Source organism: Garra rufa, chromosome 22 (genome assembly GCF_049309525.1).
Source record: "Garra rufa chromosome 22, GarRuf1.0, whole genome shotgun sequence".
Lineage (NCBI taxonomy): Eukaryota > Metazoa > Chordata > Actinopteri > Cypriniformes > Cyprinidae > Garra > Garra rufa.
Genome location: NC_133382.1, coordinates 15,035,560 through 15,056,848, shown reverse-complemented (window position 1 = coordinate 15,056,848; position 21,289 = coordinate 15,035,560). Strand labels below are relative to the sequence as shown.

Sequence of the window (21,289 nt, the reverse complement as noted above, 5' to 3'; positions counted from 1 at the left end):
ATAAAGTCTGAGAAACTTTTCCATCATTGGCTGGTACTACATTTTGATTTAGTCTTGAGCAAACTCTCCAGCTCTGGGAAAAAAAGGATATGGAAACTTCCATTCAGGTTGAAACTCCCCCCACGGGGCTTCTGGGTAAACTGTAGCTTCAGAGAATATCACCTCAGTGGTCACTGAGACGGAAGACCGGAGAGGACACTAAAGGCAAGAAGATGACCCTTAATTCATGTGAACACCTCAGAGTGTGCAAAATGTCAGCTGCACAATCAAAACATTACATTAATACTTCTACAACTGTGAACTTAGAGTTAAAAAAATAAATTAAAAAAATATGTCAGCATACCAGGGCTCAACAGTAATATTGTGCTTACCTTAAGTCTTTGACAGCTAAAGATGAATTTGGCCCCCAGAATGTGGTTCTGTGGCAGGGCCCTGAGTCCCCTCTGAGCCCAGAGCACCTGCACTGATAAAGACACAGGCAGGAGACAGCCCGTCTCACAGGTTTCCTGAAACATTTACAAACAAGCTTGTTAACATACTGTGCCTTGCAGAAATATGTATACCCCGTTCTTCACATTTTGAAATGTTGCAGCTATATGTTAAACTGCTTTACGTTTTTTTTTTTTAATTGCTAACAAGCATTGTTCAATACTGAAGCCACATTTTTAAAACGGTTCACGCATTCAGTGAAACAGAAGTCTATGCTAAACAAACTGTGAATAATTTTTCATTGCTTTCAGACAAAAGTGAGAAATGTGTTCACTGAATGCATTGTCATTTATACTCCACAACCTGAAAAACACTATACATTTTCAGCACATTTTTTCAAATGCTAACACAAATGAGCATATGTGTGGATTTAAACGTACGCACTCTCTTAAGATCAAATTTGAGCGTACACACGCTTTATAAATGAGGCCCCAGTACTGCACATACAGTACCTTATTATAGCAGACATGTTGATTTTTTTTTTTTTTTTTTTTTGTAATTATTGCTTCAGGAATTTACTATACATTTTCAATTTTGTATTGTTTTTTCTCAAAAAAAGAAAGGATGAGGGGGGGAGGTACTTTAGCCTACTTTGTGTAATAATGAAAACATTTCAGTGAAAAAATAAGTCCAAAACTCTCTGTTTTAACATTTTGAACAATAGGGCTCTACAATCTTTTGTTTTTTTCTTATGTGTTTTAATTTTTCTGATAATCAAATGAAAGCATAAACATTTATTTATTTTTAATCAAATGAAAAAAAAATGTAATTTCTGGCAAACAAACAGAGGTTTACTGTTAAAATCAATACATGGAAGAAAAATTATATTCAGTTTAAAACAGTTAAATAATAATTGTAGTATTTTTTTCTACAATTAAGTGGTTAATATTGTAATATTTATATATTCCTATTTAAATAATTTACATAAAACAATATATATGATAAAAATAAACACCTACATTATACTGTACAAAAGTAATACAAGACTAATATTGTTCTGTTACATGTTAAACTGTACTTTTATTTTGACAGGTTGCTGTGAAGTTTCTGTGTGTACAGTATGAATTGATGCTAGTTTTCTCAAATAAAACGGTAAAAGTGACACTCACAGCAGCTTTGGAGATTGAGTTTATCTGTTCATGTGAGATGCAAATGCAATTAGCGGGAGCGTCACGTGTGCTTCAGTATGCTTGTAGTAACAAAAAAAAGCGTCTCCGCCATTCAAACATACAGAGGCAAACGGAACATGCAGGATTCATATTAAAACGGTCTTTTTGCATTTCAGTTTTCACAGACACTAGTCCATATCGCGATTTGAATTAAGTGACAGAGCAACTTTTGATTTATTAATCCAAAAATCGACGAATTCCGTGGCATTCCGCGCTATAGACGTTTTTCCTGAACACGGAAGTAAGTCCGACTCTTAACTGAAAGAATGCTTTGTATTTCCGGTCTGCATTGTTTCTAGTCAAATTAGGGTATATTCCGAGCTAATAAACTAATGTTAAACCTATTAAAATGTTTTTAAAAAGCACATGGCTCCATAGCGCCATCACTTGGCAATGTCGCAATGACCGTCATTTGTCAGTGCCTCACTTTAATGAGTGTGTAGATGACACGAAGCAGCGGACGTTAGCTACATTAAAAACAGATGGACGCTATTTGAATGGGTTCCTATGGAAACCAGAACAGAAAAGCATTCAATCTGACGTTAGAATTCATAATGGCGGTGCTCATCGTTTACTCAGGAAAAAAGTCTATAGTAAATTCCGTTTTTATGAATGGAGTCCGCGATCCCGTCCGTGTTTTCGTGGAGGAGACATTGTAAACGCGTGACCATGTAGTGACAGAAATGACATGTCTTCGTGTAAATAAGATAAATAACATAAGGCAATTTAGTTTGTTTAATAAAAGAACAATGTATAGACCTGTTCTATAGGAAAGATAACCTTAAATGACTTCTATTGTGATCTGGCGCTATATCGAAAATAAAATGAACTTGACGTTCAAGGGGGGCGGGTGCTTTGTCATTATTATGTGGGGAGAAAAAAAAAGTAACTTAAAGCAGTTTACCAAAAGGCTGCAACATAAAACATGAAAAAAAATGGAGTATGAATACGTTCGCAAGGCACTGTATCAGGGATATTCTTGTAACTTTTGTGACTGATTTTCATAAACATTTCAAAACATACAAATAACACTTGAATTTAAGATCTTTAAGATTTTGCTCCACATGCTCTCTTGAGAGAGAAGTAAGAATGTGCCAAAAGTTGGCCTGCCCTCACCTAATGAATTTTCTGGTAGACTAGTCATTCATTTTAAACGATAAGTTGACTAATTGTATGTTTATTAATAAACTATTTACATCAAAATAATGAGCCTTTAATTGCCTACATAGTCTAATAAGTGCTCAAGCACACGCATAAAGTTGCCACCTCACTTCGGAGAAGTAATGACTATGAAAGTGTCAGGGAAAAACAGTAACATTTTATTAATTTATTGATAATCTAGTGCTTTCTTTGTTTTCGGTTTAAGAGATGAAGTCGGCGACACTGACTCGCCATCTCCGCAGAAGTGGATGCACATGTATGCACGTTTCATACAGATTACATAATCAGAGAATATTTGTTTTCCATTTAAATTGGTTAATTTGAAAGTAGACATTTCACTCTATAGATATATTACTCATGTCTATAAGGCAAGTAAACACAAAGTTGTTGTTTTTTTTTTGACACGCTCAAATTCACAGAGACCGAGATGGCAGAAAGTGTATCCTGTTTGCTTTCATTATTTCTTACATTATTATTTTTGTGAGTGCACACAAATAAACACAGATATGGAAGATGTATTACTCTTATCTGTACGTACTACTCTTATCCCTTATCCAAAAATGACAGTAATTTAAGAGCAAGTCACCGCATTGACGCCTTCATCTGTCATGCAGTAAGTGTGCTACTATTCAGCTTCCACACTCTGCACAGACGCTTGAATATCGCACATTTTTCTAGGTTAACATTAGATCGAGCAGCCATGTAAAGTTGCGACTATTTACATATTTCAGATGATAAGCAATATTTGAGGTCGATGAATAATAGGTGAGTGTTTGGATGTCCTGCCAAACAAACTTTATTACCACACAGACCAGCCTTTAACAATCTGTCTGGACTGCGTGACTTTGCCACTTCCTGTGGATTTATAAAAAAAATTCTGTGACTAAGAAAATTTTGGTCAACTATGCCTTACCTCGTCAACTATTAGGGGGCAGCCCTAGCTGAAAGCCTGGGTTTAAACTTTTTAACAAAGTTGAAAAACTATTTAATAGCCGAATTCACAGTGAAATCTAGACTTCCCATACTCTACTTAGAGATGTCCTGTTTCTTTAACAATTGCAAATTACACCATACCAGCCCTGCAGCTACCACCCACTTCCTTGAAACGTGGCAAACAAAAATATTTCTCTGTTTTTAATAACTGAAGAGAGTTCACTCAAAAATGAAAATTCTGTCATCATTTACTCCCCCTCATATTATTCCTTTATAACAAATTATTTTCATAAATGTGTCAGTGTTGTTTTTTGCCCATACTATTAAAGTCAATGAGCTCAATATTTTTAGGTTACCACTATTAATCTTCAAATTATGTTTTATGTGTTAATATCTTTGTTTTTAGGTAAACTACCCTGTTAACTGCTTTGAAAACTTGGTAACACAGTATTTAATGGTGTATTGTTTTTATAACACAGCGGGAAACAGAGCATAACATGAATTTCTTTCTTCAGTGGAACAAAAAATAAGGAAAAAAGAAATGGAAGAAAATGGTGTTGTTTGGTTCTCACTTTCCAGCGATATCGTATACTATTTGAACTGAACTGGATGATGATATCACTGAATTCATTGATGAACTGCCTTTAACTGAAAATTGATTATTTACAATAATGCGTTACTTACACACTATGGTGCTGTTTAAATACTGTGCAGTTGCTTTGACACAATCTGTATTGTTAAAAGCGCTATATAAATAAAGGTGACTTGACATTCTACAAAATATTTTCAAGGGAATATTTTTTCCCATATCTTAGCAATAAATTGTTAAATCGATAGCTCCCTCACACCTGTAATAAAACAAAGTGTGAAAATGTGGCTTCTGAAATGATGGCTATGCCCCAGGCACTAGTGGTGTATTTAAGAAGAATAGTGTAGGCAGCACTACACACCCACATGAAAACAGCGGCGCAACCAGTGTTTATCATTGCAAAGGCAATATATCAGATGAATTCTGTGAGCGGAGGACAGGAGCGCCGGAGATTATGTGGATAGAAGAAATCTCTAGCATCAATTCTGATAATGGCTTGTCTTGAAAAATGAAGACAGTTTGGCGTTCGTCGTAGATGACGACACACTACAGGACTGTGCGCCAAATCTTCTGACACTGCCAGAATTTTGAAGGAGGTAAAATTTTATGGCAACAGCCATTAATCGGCTGTCAGTGAACATGTCAAACTAACGATCAAAGACTACAGATTTAAGCCTAGGATTATAGGAATCTTCTAGGAATTTCAAAATTTGACGGACAAATCGTGGCCAAAACAGCACAGTGTGTGCCCGGCTTAAAACTGACAACATTGTCAATAACCAATATGCAAAAAACAACATAACTCACTGAAGCTGGTGTGGCACAGTCTTGTGAAATGACTCGACTCTGCTTTGTCTGAGAGCCTCCAGTCATACTGATCAGTTTAGGCACTGCGGCCCCTGCTAAAACACTCAAAAGCTCAGCCCGCAATACTCCACAGTCACTGGACAAAGATCTAGACAAAGTCAACAGGAATCAAAATAGAACTATTATGTTCTTAGTACATACACTATGTATGATAACATGTATGATAAAAACACGTTGAATCATGTTTTTAAGCTTACAGTCATAAAAAGGAAATTAAAAATTAAATAGGATGGTAAATTTGTGTAATACCTGAAGGTGCAGCCAGTGACAGTGTTTTGTCTGAAAAGAACAGGGGGCCGATTAGCGAGACTGGTATAACATCCTCCATCCTCAGACAACCTCAGAAGTGTCAACTTCCACCAATGTCAAAGAATTTACATATTGATCAGACATGCATAAATGCTCCCCCTAAAGGCCAATACACTGCAGGGGTAAATATTTGCGCTTTATGGTGCTTTATAAACTCACACAATGAAGCATCTGGCATTTTTGTCACAAATTTGGTCACAATTCTGGTTGAACTGGTTAGATTAAAGGCTAGCATATACTAAACGACTTTTGCCCGATTTGCAGTCTGGATAAGTTGAAGCTAGTTGCTTAAAGTCAGAACTAATCTGCAAATTTTAAACAGTCAGATTTGACTTACGTCTACAAAGCCATTCAGTCCATGATATCAGACATGTTTGATATTTTGAATTAGTATTGGAGCACATATTGTTTACATTTATCATGCATGTCATAACAACAACCTCCTTGTTTCTGCATGAGTTTTGTGTGTTATAAATAATTGGTAGAGTGTAATCCTCAGTCGTTTAGTGCATAATGGCCAGTTTTATCTATGTAACCCAGGGGTTTCCAACTCTGGCCTTCCATGTCCGTTTTTGGAGTTTCGTTCCAACCCTATTCAAACACACCTGAACAAGCTAATAAAGGTCTTCAGGTCTTCATTACTAGAAAGTTACTGGCAGATGAGTTTTATCAAGGTTGGAGCTAAACTCTGAAGGAAAGTGGACCTTGAGGGCCAGAGTTGGGAACCCCTGCTTTAAGCATTTACATAGATAATGTATGATGCCTAGTGTTTTGAATTGAAGTTTGTGTATTCTAGATTTATTCTTAGTCTTTAAAAATTTTTTACCAATAACTATGCACCAGCATCTATGGTGGAGAGGATCCAGAAATGACACTGGGCTCTGTATAGTTTTATAGTATAGTAATGCCTTTTGTTGACTAGCTAACTAATGCAGAAATCTGCATGATGAGTTTGATATCTTAGTAGATATTAACAAATGGTCTAGCATAATCTCTTGGTCACTCTTTAACTTTAATGTATGCGTAGCTACTATACACAGAAATGATCGCATTCAGTCCATTTGATTTAACCTCAGATCTAAAAGTGTACTCCAATATAAGAAAAAAATTCACAGTAAAAAGTGTAAAGGATACAGCTTGTGAATTTTCACCAAACCAGCCAACCAGTGATGATTCAGGTTTCAGGCCCTCTGGAGGTGAGGGAGGTGTATGTCCGGCCAACTAGTATGCAAACAACAAGTGTCTGAAATGTTGCTAAAGATTATTATGGCATGAAATTACTACTGAGTTTTTAAAGGGGAGGTCTAATGGATCTTTTCGAAGGCTTGATTGTGTTAATGGGCTGCACAGCAACATGTCTTCATGGTTTTTTTTTTTTTTAATAATTGCATTATTTTTCACATAATTTGCCTGTATTTTACACTGCTTTTCAGCATAAAAAACATCTGGTTGATTTCCTGGTTCTGTGAAGGCCCTCCGAAATTCACAATGGGCTTTGGTTAGTTGGCCGAGTGTGCTGTGATTGGCTGAACCGCCTCTAGTGCACATCTAAACCAGGGGCGGCTGGCCCATGGTGGGCGATAGTGCATCGCCCTCCTTGAGCCACACGAAAAAAGAGAGGAGAAAAAGACTCTTATTTTGCTAGTCCTAGTCTGCATATTACTGTACAATCAACAGCCTGAATGTCACTTTCAAACCTAAAACCCCGCCCCCTTGGGGCGATCTCAGTCAGATTGAAAATCGCCCCAGCCGGTCTCATAGAGTTATATTGTGAGATTTTTTTTTTTTCAAATTTTGAACCCTACAATGCATTTCAATGGGCACCGGGAGGGCTCGCCCCAACGTGATTTCGTAATACGCACTGATGCGTGCTCGAAGATGTACAGCACGCACGCGTGTAGCGAGACGTCTGAATGCATTGGCCATGCTTTCAATGGAGAGGGAACTTGTGAGGAACATGCCTGATTTTAATGAGAGGGTAATTGATCACTTTGCCTGCTTAAAAGAGAGGCGAGCAAAATTTCAATACAAGTGATGTGTGTTATTAAATGGTGAATTGTTTATGTTATCACGGCCGTAGCCAGCTATGAGGTCACCGAGGTCCGGACCTCGGTCATTTTTTATATTCAAAAATAAAATGTCAAGCTCTTCGAATGATTATTTAGCCGTTTAAACCACCTCATATCACATGAGTGTTTGCAATTCATGTTGCTACGAGAAGCTAGCGCAGTGATAGGGGCTTGAGAACGCGTTGAGTGAGAGCGCGGGTGCAGCAGGCTCCGTTTGTTGCCAGATCCACCTATTATACGTGTTTTTTGACTCGTTTGTCCAATTTAGTGTGACACTTTGGGACGTTTATAAAGTGGAAAGTTGAACGTTAGTTTTATGTCAGTGTCATTATTCTAACGTTATTTTTATAACTTGTTATAAAATAAAAATTCCCTCAGCTAAAAAAAAAAACGAACTTTCCATGTAAAACATTATACTGAATAAAAAATCTTTCACAATCATTTACATGTCTGTCTATTTTGAAGTTTAGGCTATATGTAGTGCATTTGTGGGTGTTATTATAGCACAATTCTTAACACCTCACTAATTTTCAAACCCTGGTTACGGCCTTGTATGTTATATGTTGTATTCTCCAAATGTTGAATTTTGAATAGTTGTATTGATTGCATATTGGCAGCCAAATTTATACTGAATATGTTCTGGAAAGATTTGATTAATTACAGTTTTAATATGAGAAATAAAAAGTCTTTAATTGTAAAGCAGTATGGCTTTTTTTTTTTTTTTTTACTCTTAGAGGGCAAACTAGTTGATGACAATGTGTCTCTTGATGGCCATGGTGGAAGTGTTTCAGTGTATTTGAGACCATTGCGATAAATTTAATATAGCTATTCAAAATACTGTACAGTTTGTACAATTCATGCCTGATGTTGCCATCTAGGAACAGGGAAACCAAATCAAACAATGCAATGTAATGCTGTAAAGTTGGCTATCTGAATTTTATCATTTTACCCATTAAAGCGGTTATCTTTGCCAAAATCGGAACGGTTGCCCCCCCCGAGATATTTGTCAGGAGCCGCCACTGGTCTAAACCCCTTTAAAATGCATGTTTTAATACAATTTCACCTTTTTAACTTTAGTTAGTGTGTAATGTAACTGTGTGAACATAAACAAGGGGGTTATCTAATAAACCAAGATAACCCCGTCCCCGGGAACATGCAATGATTCCAACAATTCTAATGGATTCACAAGTTTCAAAATCAATGTTCTAAAGCAGCAGTTCTCAATCCTGTTCCTAGCATCCCCTGTTCTGCACACACTCTGCATCTCTCTCTCTCTCATTCAGATCAGCTCAGCTACTCCAACAATGAACTGTTCCATTTATACACTTATTTTTACATAGCTATGACAAGCGTTTAACATGGACATGCATTGTCATTCTGTATTAAAGCTTTAATCATGATAAAACCATATTAAAAGCTATCATAAGCAGTAGCATAATAACAGTGTATCTGAAAGTATGAAACAACAAACAAAAAACATAGGCATACTAGGCTTGGGCGGTATTACGGTAATATGGTATACCGCGGGATCTAAAAATAGCAACGGTTTCAGTTTCAATACCGTTATACCGTCATAAAAGAATGCACTTATATAGGAGACAAGGATTAAATATTAAATATAATTTATTTAATGCCTAAAAATGCGTAGTGATGCGCGGATGGTGGTTATATCCGCGGGTCGGGTAATAAAAAAATGCATTCTGATTATTTGCGAGTGGATGAGATAAATCAATAATGATGCTAATATTAACTACATTTTCTAAAACATGAACGTGTTTTATGTACTTTTTTCATCAGGCAGACGATTTAATATGTGTAGATTTTGTAGAAACGGTGACATTCCCTATAAAGTTTGAAGGGAGTTATGCCTGTGCTAATGCTATTGAGCATGGCAATGCAGTGCTCGGCTTCGCGTTTACCCACTTCTCTGATGCGCATCTTTCCAAAATCATGACAGTCCACCGCATGAATAGCTAATTCAATCGCATTAATAAATTGAAATATTCTCTAAAAACACCCAGTAAAGACAGCTATGTGGTCAGGACCGTGGCGCCGCGGCAGCTTCTTTTGAAAAAATATATTTGACGATGTGCCTAATGCGCCCGCTGTGTCCACAGATGCTGCCTGTTCATTCATACGTGAGAGCATGTCAGGCTAGGCACGCAGTGGTATAATAATAATTATTATTGATTATTTGAATCAGTAGATTATAACGAAAACAATACCTTAAAAATGAAAAGCAGCAGATTTTTACCATCAGACATTTCTTAAACTGGTGAACCCCTGTAAACTTCAGTCCAAGCATGCGTTTGAATAGTAAGTTCAGAACGGCTCTAATACAGAGAAAACCCGACCGATTTTATTCAGAGATTGCGGAGAGTCGCATCCAGATGTCAGTTATTCTTTTCTGCTTGGATTTGTCTTAAAATCATGAGTGATAAATATAAATGTGCAGCGATGTGCAGATCAGCTGAATCAATCTGCTGTTAAAAATGAACCATCACCGTTTCATCAGGATTACAATAGGTTAAGTGTAATATGACGATCAGGTGCAGTTATCTAAATCAGAGAAAAATATAAGAGCGGGTGGATAATTTATTTGAAGTCATCAAGTGACAGCGTGGAGGAGAAAGAGAGATGGCGAGTCACGCACCAAGTGACCTGGCGCGCGTTTCCCAAAAGCATCGTTAGCCAACTATGGTGGCAAGTTCCGTCGTTACCAACATAGTTCAAATATTCGGTGTTTCATGACACCAGTTCAAACCAACATTCGCAAACAGCGTCACAATCTATTTCTTCCATTTAAACTAAATATAAATGCTATGTATTTTCGTAATGACAGGGGGGAAAGAAATGAGTCATTAGGTGCCATATTCAATATAGCTGCATTTTTGAGATCCCTAATCAGTTAAATAGCCGACGTTATCACTCGGTTACGTCATTGACAACTGCCCTACATTGTTGAACTAATGTGGTTCAAACGATGGAGATGCGACTGTGTTCGGGAAACACTCGTGAGCTAGTTCGTTTCCACAACAATGCATCGTACTATGGAGGTTAACCAGCGAGTTATGTCGTTCTACGGGAAACGCACCCAAGGATGTTTATGTTAATTTTATTCTGTTTGACTGTTGTATTTGCCCTTTTTTTTTTTTACTGTTATTTGTTGTTAATAAAAGTTGTCAACATTGTTGTAGTGTTTGGTATTCAGTTTCTTAACGGTATAGGCACAAGCCAACAGTTTGGTGACGCTGTCTGAGCCTTACGTCATTTTTTTATTTTTTATTCACGGTAATACCGTATACCGGGGTAAAATAGGGAGGAGGTTTGACGGTATCAAAATTTGGATACCGCCCAAGCCTAAGAGCCATGCTTGCACAGGTTCTGCTCAATCGTCTTCACTTAAATCCTCTGCGTTTCAATCTGGCTCAAATTGATAAGCAATATAGATGATGCTATAGAGTGGTAGAACTATGACGCCACTTTGTAGGCCGACCGGCTTCTAGCATCACACTGGTTCAATAGGATTTTTCCATAGGCTTTGGGATTATCGCAAAAAATAAGCTCTGTGTTCAACCATAGATTGTGAAATTTACACGTTTTGTCCATCAAGATAATCCTCACAAAATAATATAACTTGTATGAATTTTGAAGCCTAAATACAAACGGCAGAACTAAAAAGCTAAACTTAGGCTATGAACGAACTACATCGGTCGCTCACTTGTGTTAACCACGGACCTTATTTAAAGAACCAAAATTTTTGGGTGATGGAACCGGAAGTGCTAAAATGCTAACTCACTTCTGGGTTTTTGCCTACAAAGTGACGTCATAGTTCCCCCACTCTTGTTTACAATACAACCGGAGCCCATGCTGCTGAGGTGAGGGACGGGGCATTTAAATTATGCACTAGAGGCGCACTAGAGGAGTTTAGCCAATCACAACAGACTCAGCCAGCTAACCAATCAAAGCCCATTGCGAATTTCTGAGGGAGGGCCTTCACAGATCCAGGAAATCAACCGGACGTTTTTATGCTATGAAAAGCAGTGTAAAATAACATATGCTGGGATTCTCCAATCATTTAGTCTGCTTGAACACATTCTTAAAATTACCTGGAAGTTTGCATTCAGACCTGCCTCCTACATCTAAAAATCCAAACAACCACCCATGCACAAAACTTTATATTTTAACAACACCATGCACATTAAATTTACTGAATAAAATAATGACCCTTCCTTTTTTATTTTGATTTTCATCAGATTATGTAAGGTATATGTAATCTTATAACAACAACTGTATATAGAAAAAAAGTTACCTGAAAAATAACCACATGCTTTTGCAGTAGTTGTGTATCTGCAGTTGTGTTCAGCAGTTCTATGTTCAGTGTAGCTTCAGAAATCTCCCCTTTGCTTGTGTACTTGATCACATACTCCACCTGTGAAAACAAATGATTTCATTTATGTACATTCTGACCATAAAATAATATGTACATTCCCACAAACCTTTACACTGACCTTTGACACCACATTCAGACATGAGCCATTTAGATGACAAGGCTCAGGCCAGTCACGCACCATAGAAATTGGGATCTAAGACAAACAAAACATCAATAAACAATCTGCGGTCAAAAATCAAAAGGATGTCAATAAATATAAAAATATTTGATTAAACTAATCTCACAACCAGCTCCGGCCTGTTCTCCACATTGGTACTGGGAATCTAAAATATTAGAAACAAATGCTAAATAATTTAATATGCATTTAACAGACAGTTGAGCTTACATTATTATTTTAAGCAAGCGACTGGTGCACGTTTGTGTCACAGTGTCAAAAGATGGAGAGCTTTAGTCTCACCTTCAGTAAACTGAACCCAGTGTAATAAGTTAGAGCATTTAAACTGCTGTCATCCACACATGATTGTGCTGTCACAGCACGAGAGCAGGATAAAGAACTCGAATGCAAGAACCCTGGGAAGGAAACCATGAATTAATATAAAACGATTCATGATGCTTAGATTTTAAAGCAAAAACCAGGTAAAAAAATCAACCCTTTTTTGACCATACTTGCAGGATTGTGGTTGATGCAGGCAGATGACATCAGACCTGGTGATGGTAGTCGAAGTGTGCTCACCATGGATGTACGGTCATAGTAGGTCAGAACGATGTCATCAACCTGTGACAAAAACAGTACTGTCTGCCACTGTTAAATACTTTTAAACTTTTATTGCCCATCTAACGCAACAGTAGTGCAATGCCATGTACTGCTTTTGGTAGTAGACATGAAGCGTAAAAAACAAGCAAAGGTCATGTTAGTTAATGTGCTTTTAGAACACATTTTAGAACTTTTGGGTATTTGCTAGTTAGCTAGCATACTTGGCCACATGTATGGAGTAATAGAATTTGAGAAAATGCTATATGTCAAGTCTATCAAATGTAGCGCTGTACACATAAAACATGGCATTACTGTTGCAATGTATCAGTCATTTAAAGCTGTTTATTGTTGCCTATGTTAAGAGTAAATTGATAAATAAACAAAAAATATATTAACCAATCCAGTAATCCATGTCAGCTTTAAAACATACCAGTAGTGATACCACTGAATAATATTCACATTTTTTCTTTGTAGTGAAGGGTTGGTCATGAACAATTTGCTCATTTTGAATAAATCTTTTACATGACTCAGGAATGAATAGTTGTTTCAACAGAGTAATTAGTTTAATTTTTTTTTCTTGACAGCATATGTGCATTTGCATAACATGCTTACAATCGTTACAAATAATGTGAAAACCGCATGGGCTTTGTACAGAAATCAGAAATTATTGGCTTACCTCCCAAGTCTTTTGCTTTAAGTTATTTCTTTTTTGTCACATGACAGCTTAATACATTTTTTTATCTGACTCTGTATAAGACAAAAAATTGATTAGTTAGTTGATTAGTACAATTTATCACGCTCTCTAAGGTTGCAAAATGAAAGGAGGTAGAGCATTTGTGCATTTAGCCCTTTGTTTAAGGTTCAGACACCCTCTCTCTGTTTAAGTTTAGATTAAAGACATCTCTTTAGCCAATTATTCACATAATGAGGGTATAAAAAAATACACTGGAGAGGAAAGAGTTAAGCCATGTATTAAATTAGAATCCACCACAAGATGGTGCTATAACACGTTTTTGCTAATAACTCAGTAGCCATCATAGCTGGGATCAAAATTCATGTTTGTTCTGATTCCTCCCCGTCATATTAACTGATCATATGCTTATCCATTTCAAAACCTTTTCTGTCTTTTTGAGATAAAAAAAATATATATATTATTTAAACTTCCCCTAGGCCATCTGTCAAAATTAGGCATCCACTTTCTCAAAATACTTCTGACAAAAAGTTCTAAAAATAATTTAGCTAGTTTGTGGGTATGGCCCATAATGAAAAAAAAAAGCCCTATACTTATGAAAGCAATGTTAAAACTTCACAAAATATGGTACATCTGGACAAGAAGACATTCTGAGTAAACATGCAGACTGTCATGATGTTCAGGAAGCTCACAGCAATTTTTTTAAAGCCATTTATATGAATGAGAATGAGAAGTGAAGTGCATAATATGAAGGCTGTCCTAGAGAGGGAGGCACAGGCTAACAAATAATTTTAGGTCTCATAAGGCTCGTCACACACTAGACAATTTTCAAATCTGAAAACGGAGACCACAGACCTGAAGACAGTTTCAACTAATTTTTAGCTTTATAATCCTCTGAATGCGCACACTAGACGAATCGACCAAACCGTTTCACTGAAAAAAAAAAAAAGACCTATATACTTTTTTATAGCTGAAACTTGTGGCTGCTTGTGACGCTTGCTTGCTCTCATTGGCTATGGTGGGTATCCTGACGATCAAGAGTCGTATATATATCAAACATGTTTACAATTTACAATTTCATTTGGGGATGCTCCATCTTGTTTGGGAGCAGTTAAATAATCTTAATGACACCACACAATATAGGATTTTTTGGACAAAATATTGTTTGTGACAAGCCTGACACCATTGGCCTTAAAATCTTCTAGTGTGCCAGCCTAGGTCTGTGTAAATTGTACAAAAGATTGATTTGTAGCAACAACAACAACAACAAAAAAAGCCTAACATTCATAGTTTCATTAAGTATTAATAGTCCAGTCTAATTAGTTTGCACAGAAATCTGTATCCAAAATACCTTTATTTTTTTTCTTCAATATTTTCTTTATTGAGTTTCACATTTACAATTATAATCAATACCCTTCCCCCACCCCCAAAAAAAACACGGCATTTCGGAAAAAGAAAAAAAAAAAAAAAAAAAAAAAAAAAAAGAGGAAAAGAAGAAAAAAAAAATAATAATAATAAAAATAATAATAATAATAATAATAATAAATAGATTAAAAAAAATAAAAAAAATAGGTAAAGAAAATAAAACCTTCCAGAATTGACAGTGAAGGGATAAGTTGTCCCATATTTGTTCAGTCCATAAACAGTCACTTAACGCAAAAGGCATGGCAACAGACGAAAAAACAAACAAACAAACAAACAAAAAAAAAAAAAAAAACACAGATTGCAGAACAGGACAGAACACCTAAATATTTAAATAAATAATTAACTTTAAGAAAGGAAAGAGGAAAGAAAAAGGGAGATAACTATGAAAACAAAGAGAGGTTGAGGACGACTATTCCATCTTAAAGGCCAGGAAGTTCTTCAAAGAATTTAATAAAGGGGGACCATTTGTCTCGAAACTTACGTTTCGAACCTCGAATCGTATATTTAATTTTTTCCAATTGAATGTAAGACATTACTTCTTTCATCCAACCACCATGTGTTGGAGGATCTGCCCTTTTCCACTTAAATAATATTAAGCGCCTTGCTAGTAGTGTAGTGAAGGCAATAACAGAATGTATATCATTCCTGAGATCTATACCCCTAGGCACCACACCAAAAATGCCCATCAAGGGATCAGGGTCAATCTGGATGCCGTATATCTGTTTATATGATTTAAAGATCCCCTTCCAAAACTCCTCTAGCTTGGGACACAACCAGAACATATGAGCAGTGGTAGCAGGTGTTTGTGAACACCTACCACATATAGGGCTAACATTTGGGTAAATCTTGGCTAGTTTGGAGTTAGTAAAATGAAGCCTATGGAGAACCTTAATTCCCATTCTTCATCTGTAAAGTCTCTGCCCAAATCATTTTGCCAAGCTTTACGAATATAATCCAGGTTTTGTGGATCTATAGATGTTATAATAGAGTATATACTTGAAATGAGTCCCCTGCCGTGTGGGTTTAAGTCGAGCAGTTTCTCAATGGGTGATGTAGGAGGCAGACTTGGGAAGGAGACAAAAACCTTCTTAATAAAACTCCTTACCTGCAAATATCTAAAAAAATGAGATCTAGATAAAGCAAAATGATGACTAAGATCTTCAAAAGAGCAGAAAGTATTCTCTAAATATAAATTTTTTAGAAGCCTAATCCAAAATACCTTTATTTTTTATTTACTAATGATACTACAAAATATTTTTTAAGTTGCCAGATATGACTGAATATATGTTGTTTAATTAAAATACAGAGATAATATTATTTATTATTATTATATATTATTTATATCTTAGTACATAGAATCCATTTGCTTCCATTTTGAGATATTTTTTGATACTAATTTTGAGTTTTTATATTGTCAGATTTCATTGAAATTGTGATTTTAAATGCGTTTAGAATTTTTATTCTTTTGCCGTTTTTTTATTGATTATTATTATTTAGCTTTATTTTTTTATTTCAGTTTTAGTTTTTATTTCCAATTCCAATTTTTTTTTCAATTTTTGTGTTTTTCCTCTAATATTTATATTACTTTATATAGCTTTAATAAAAAAACAACAACAACAACAACAACAAACAACATGTTATTATTCTCATTAAGAATATTAATGATGACCAGGTGAGTGACAAATCTAATTAATATTTGGTGATGTGTATCACTCCCACAATGAAATGATTAATTTCTTTTTTGATGGGTTTAAGAATTTTTTTCTAGGATTTTGAAAAGTTTATAGAAAATCATGCCATAATACTTATAGCTAATATATTACATGATACAAAATATCTTGTATCTAGGGCAATATCTAGTGCCCTACTGTGAAAGCCACAGACAAAGAAGGAAAAACTCAATCACAAAATTAATTATGGTTAATACACCCATGATCTAGCCATGACCAAGACATTAACCGTAGATCCTTCATGTCCTTAAGTTTTGACATCAAGCCGTCAAGTACTGACAAAACCACATGTAATCCCAGACGTATGCAAATGCCTTGGTGGATAAGTGGGGTAACAGCAAGAACTGGCAAATTTGGTGCAGCCCATGGGGAAAATGCTTTGTTATACTTAAAGCAGCTCCCCCCAGCAAACATTTGACCTCTGATCATGCATGTTTTGACTTACTTTTTGGCACTGCATCTATTTTTTATTGTACAAGCTAATTAGAAGCTATGCAACAGGGGATAACAGTTACCTTGTAAAAGTTGCTTTTTTGACTGTTGAAGGCTGTAAGCTCTCTCAGTAAGAATGGATAGAGGGACTTTGGTTGAAATTGAACAGAGGAAGCCTGAGCAGCTGACTGCTTTTCTAAACACAAAGCAAAGAAAATAAAGCATAAGCAAAGGTTTTAAAACAAACTGCTTGTGTGAAAAAGGAAGTTATAGAGTTGTGTTAAAATTGTAAAATAATTAACACACCAAACACTTCAATGTGATTTTTTTTCTTAATGAAATGAAGTAATCAACAACAACAACAAAAAAAGTTTATGCATTGTGGGATACGGTCCTGTACTGCACATTTTTGCAAATGTAGTAGGCCAGAAAAATCACATACTATGCACAGTATACATACTAAGAGAATTTTACCAGAGTAAAGGACTGGAGTGCAGTGCAGTGAGGTGTTAAAATACAGTAGTGCCTGGATTTACCCTTTTCTCTCTGAACACAAAATAGGTTTCCATTCAGAGTAATGAGTGCTGGATCAATCTGTGCTCTGAACATCAGCCAGGTTTCAAGACAGACGCCAGACCTTTATTGAACAAAAACCACTGTGTGTTTAAGCATATTCAAACGACAGAGGACACATGTAACAAACAGAAGACACAGACAGTGGTAGTTACCCCACATCCAGGCTGCAGCTGTTAAACACAGAGCTGAGGTTCAGTAGTCCACAGTCCATGACATCACAACAGCATCCAATGTCACAGAAGTCAGGTGTGATATCACACAGGCAGCCTGCAGAAACGAGACAACACACATTGGGTCTCATTCACTAAAAATGTGTACGCACAAATTTGTATGTGAAACATGCATACAAACATTTTAACGACTGATGACTAAGAAATTTTTCCGTACTAAAATTTATTTTAAATTTAAGAAAAAATATAGGAACTACTAAAAGCACACATACGCAAAAAAAAAAAAAAATCATACTCTGGGCAGTCTTAATAATCTATAGGTTCTCTCTCTCTCTCTATATATATATGTATATGTATATGTATGTGTATGTGTGTGTGTGTGTGTGTGTGTGTGTGTGGGGGGGGTTAAGTCAAATGTATGTTTCATCTTAGGATATTAGTTATACATTATATATAAATATGATAAAATTTATATTTCATCTTTAAACTATTTCATCATATACAGTGAAAGTGTAAGCAAAGCTGCATTAGAATAAAAATGCTCCAGCTGCGAGGTTTCTCTGAATAACAGCGCATGTACAGCTGGCTAATGAGATCTCTGTAAACTGGTGTTTTATTGTGTATGAACTGATTTTGAGGACTCAAGGATCTGGCAACAGCGTTTCTGTAGACAGTGTCATATGTGGTTGCGTGGAGTATTTTTGATGTGAGGAATGGTTATGCAGAAAGCCTTTATATGGAGATGGTCTGGGCATGTTTTATGCAAATGGCTTACCTTGTGCACATAACCGCTCATTTAGAATACTCCAAATTCACTAACATTAGAACATGGTTAAGAACTAAATTTATGTGCGTACACATGTGTTGTGAATAGGACAAAGTTTTTGTGAGAAGTTTGAATGTGCGTATAAATACGAATCTAATTACTAGTGAATAAGACCCGTTGACCTTAACAGTGATGAGGATGGTGATACTTGTAATATAATTTAAAAAATACTTACATGAATTTGAGAATCTCTTAGCATTTTACCATGTCTTTCTTTGGGTTTAGTGACATTAGCACTGTATAACGCTGTACATTTCTAGGTTTTACTCGATTTGGTCTATATTTTATAGAGAGAGCGAGAGTGTGAGAGTAATGCTTCTGTTCACCAATGTAGTTAAACTGTAGCACTCCGGACAGAAAAAATAAGTCCTATTACTGCAGGTGAGTAGAGAAAAGAATTCAAATTTCATATAGCCAATGCTTAAATGTAATAAAAATAATGCCAGACTATAAAAATGGTTATTAACGCTCCTAAAAATAGGGATCGTTTATGCACAATATCTTTATGAAATTTAGCCTCTTTCAACTCACCCTGGATTGCGGAGGGCTCTGTGGTGGCAGAAGTGGGCAGAACGGCACTACCAGCTTTAAATGTGCCATTATTCAGTGTTGCAATGGCAGATGAGTCCGTTGAGTTTGTTGAGTTAATTTCTACCCTCAATTCATCAGACGCTTCTGTCGTTGTTAATCCTAACTGGTTTGTGATTGTAGGTGCGTTCTCGGTAAAAGTTAAGGGGTACTGGCTCAGATCGGTGCTCTTGGGAGTCTGATTAATGATACTCTGTGTAGCGCTAGAATTTGTCGCTGGGGGGAAAGAAAATACAAACATAATAAAACACGCGACAAGGGACGGTCTAAACAAGTTAATGTTAATGGTCATAAAAAAACTTTTATTTATGTAAAATGCAGTTGAAATATGATGTAAATCTTTTCTTGACATAAATTAATCATCTTCCTCACCCGCGGGACTTGTGGGCTCTGTGGTGGCATCGGTGGAAAGAACAGCACTGCCATCTGTGATTGTGGCATTCAGTGCTGCTGATGCAGGTAAAACCGATGAATTTATTGCATCGTATTGCGTAGTGTTCTGACAATAAATCGCTCGAGGAAAAGTACACACAACAGGAATCAAAAGTAGCTGAAAAGCACGACAGAATACACCCTTCGACATTTGTCGAATATAATCTGTTAACTCGGGATGCCTATGGATATAACCATAACCATTAGCATTGGAAAGACTACAACCTACTTAAGACAGACACATGCAATAACATTACACAGACCGTCGTCAAGGAAATATAAGCTCTCTCTCGCTCTCTCTCGGTTTATTGGCGGGATGCAACCAACTTGTCTAGGTGCATACCGCCACCTACTGTACCGGGGTCTGTAACATTAGGGCCCGTATAGGCTGTATGCACCATAGATATATATAATGACTAGATGTCTCGTCTGCGTTGCTGGCCAACGGAGTCGAACGTCCGCATATGGCGGCCATCTTACCACAGGCTGCTCGCTCACCCAATATATTGTGTTGATAGTAAAACATGTCAGTTGTTTTTTTTTTTTCGCGATTATTAATATTGTTATTATTATTATTAAAGTAATATTGTATTTTCTACTTGCTTTGCATTATTCATTTTATGGTGTAAATGTACGTTGCATAATGTGCCCAGGGATATACATAATAAAATAATATAAAACTAAACAAGACAATACTCCAATTAATGGCTTTATTCCATTTGGATCTGGATTACATTGCTGTATGAGTTTAGGAATATAGAAACTATAGCTGGCACTCATATTATATTGAGGAGTCAGCGGTCCGAGTGACCATATAAATCACAAACAAGTAAAAATGTTGTTTCTATGTTGATTATATTACAACAACTTGGAAAACAGAAAAGGTAAAATGCATTATTTGAGACTTGAGCATATTAATATAATAGGCGCAGACCAGTAGCGAAACTGACTTAACATTTCAAAGATTTTTGAAGATTTATTAAAATCAATGTTTGGACAGAGGTGTTAGGCCTGCTGAAAAAACAGCATATGCTGGTTAGGTATGTTTTGGTGCTGGGATGTTGGTTTTAGCTGGTTTAAACTGCTCATGTTGCTGGTCAAGGACCAGCGTAAACCAGTAAAGGACCAGCATAAACCAGCTAAAACCAGCATCAAAACATACCTAACCAGCATATGCTGTTTTTTTTTTACATTTTCATTAAAAATTTTGCAAAGTTAACTAAGGTGTCCCAGTGGTGCTGGTTCCGTTCCTCATCTGGCTGGGCCTGATAAGTGATGATGAAGTGACAAGTGAATAGGTTGGCAGGTTGTGGGTCGCTAGGCTGTGCAGGCCAGGAAGTCTGGACAAGGGGACAGCAACAAGAGATGGTAGGGCAGTCGTTGGGTTGGGACTTCAGGTGCGATGAGGGCCAGCCCAGTGGGACATCAAAAACAAGGATGGCTGATGACTGAAAATGTTTACCTCACAAGTGAGGTTAAGAGGGGAAGAAATAGAGTGGGTTAGCATTACTATAACTTCAGTAATTCAGCTGTGTAAATTCAGTAAAATCATGTTTATAATGTGTGTATTATATTGAAAAGAAAGCGTAATTCTGCATTGCCCAAAATTACTGGGTAGCTTGTAGCCTTGCTAGCCGTAATACACAACTAAACTGCATGATAAGGTCAGTTTTTTGAGGAGAAAAG

The 21,289-nt window shown here is 36.4% G+C and overlaps 1 protein-coding gene across 3 annotated transcripts; it reads right to left on the bottom strand.

Moving 5' to 3' along the window:
- Positions 1-35: 35 nt before the first annotated feature.
- On the bottom strand, positions 36-19,899 carry LOC141297689 (tectonic-3-like). 3 transcript variants are annotated; one of them, XM_073828132.1, is made up of 15 exons: positions 19,544-19,899; positions 19,115-19,387; positions 17,740-17,854; positions 17,548-17,648; positions 17,095-17,207; positions 12,646-12,754; positions 12,437-12,549; positions 12,264-12,302; positions 12,098-12,172; positions 11,899-12,018; positions 6,652-6,738; positions 5,458-5,561; positions 5,149-5,296; positions 372-506; positions 36-198 (listed from the first exon to the last, which is right to left on the bottom strand). In XM_073828132.1, the coding sequence occupies exons 1-15, from the start codon at positions 19,752-19,754 to the stop codon at positions 49-51; spliced, it is 1,893 nt and encodes a 630-aa protein (XP_073684233.1). In that variant the 5' UTR covers positions 19,755-19,899; the 3' UTR covers positions 36-48. The 3 variants fall into 3 exon arrangements, with proteins under 3 accessions (XP_073684233.1, XP_073684234.1, XP_073684235.1); XM_073828133.1 differs by having other exon boundaries at positions 12,267-12,302; XM_073828134.1 differs by lacking the exons at positions 5,149-5,296; positions 5,458-5,561; positions 6,652-6,738.
- Between the last annotated feature and the right edge of the window lie 1,390 nt (positions 19,900-21,289).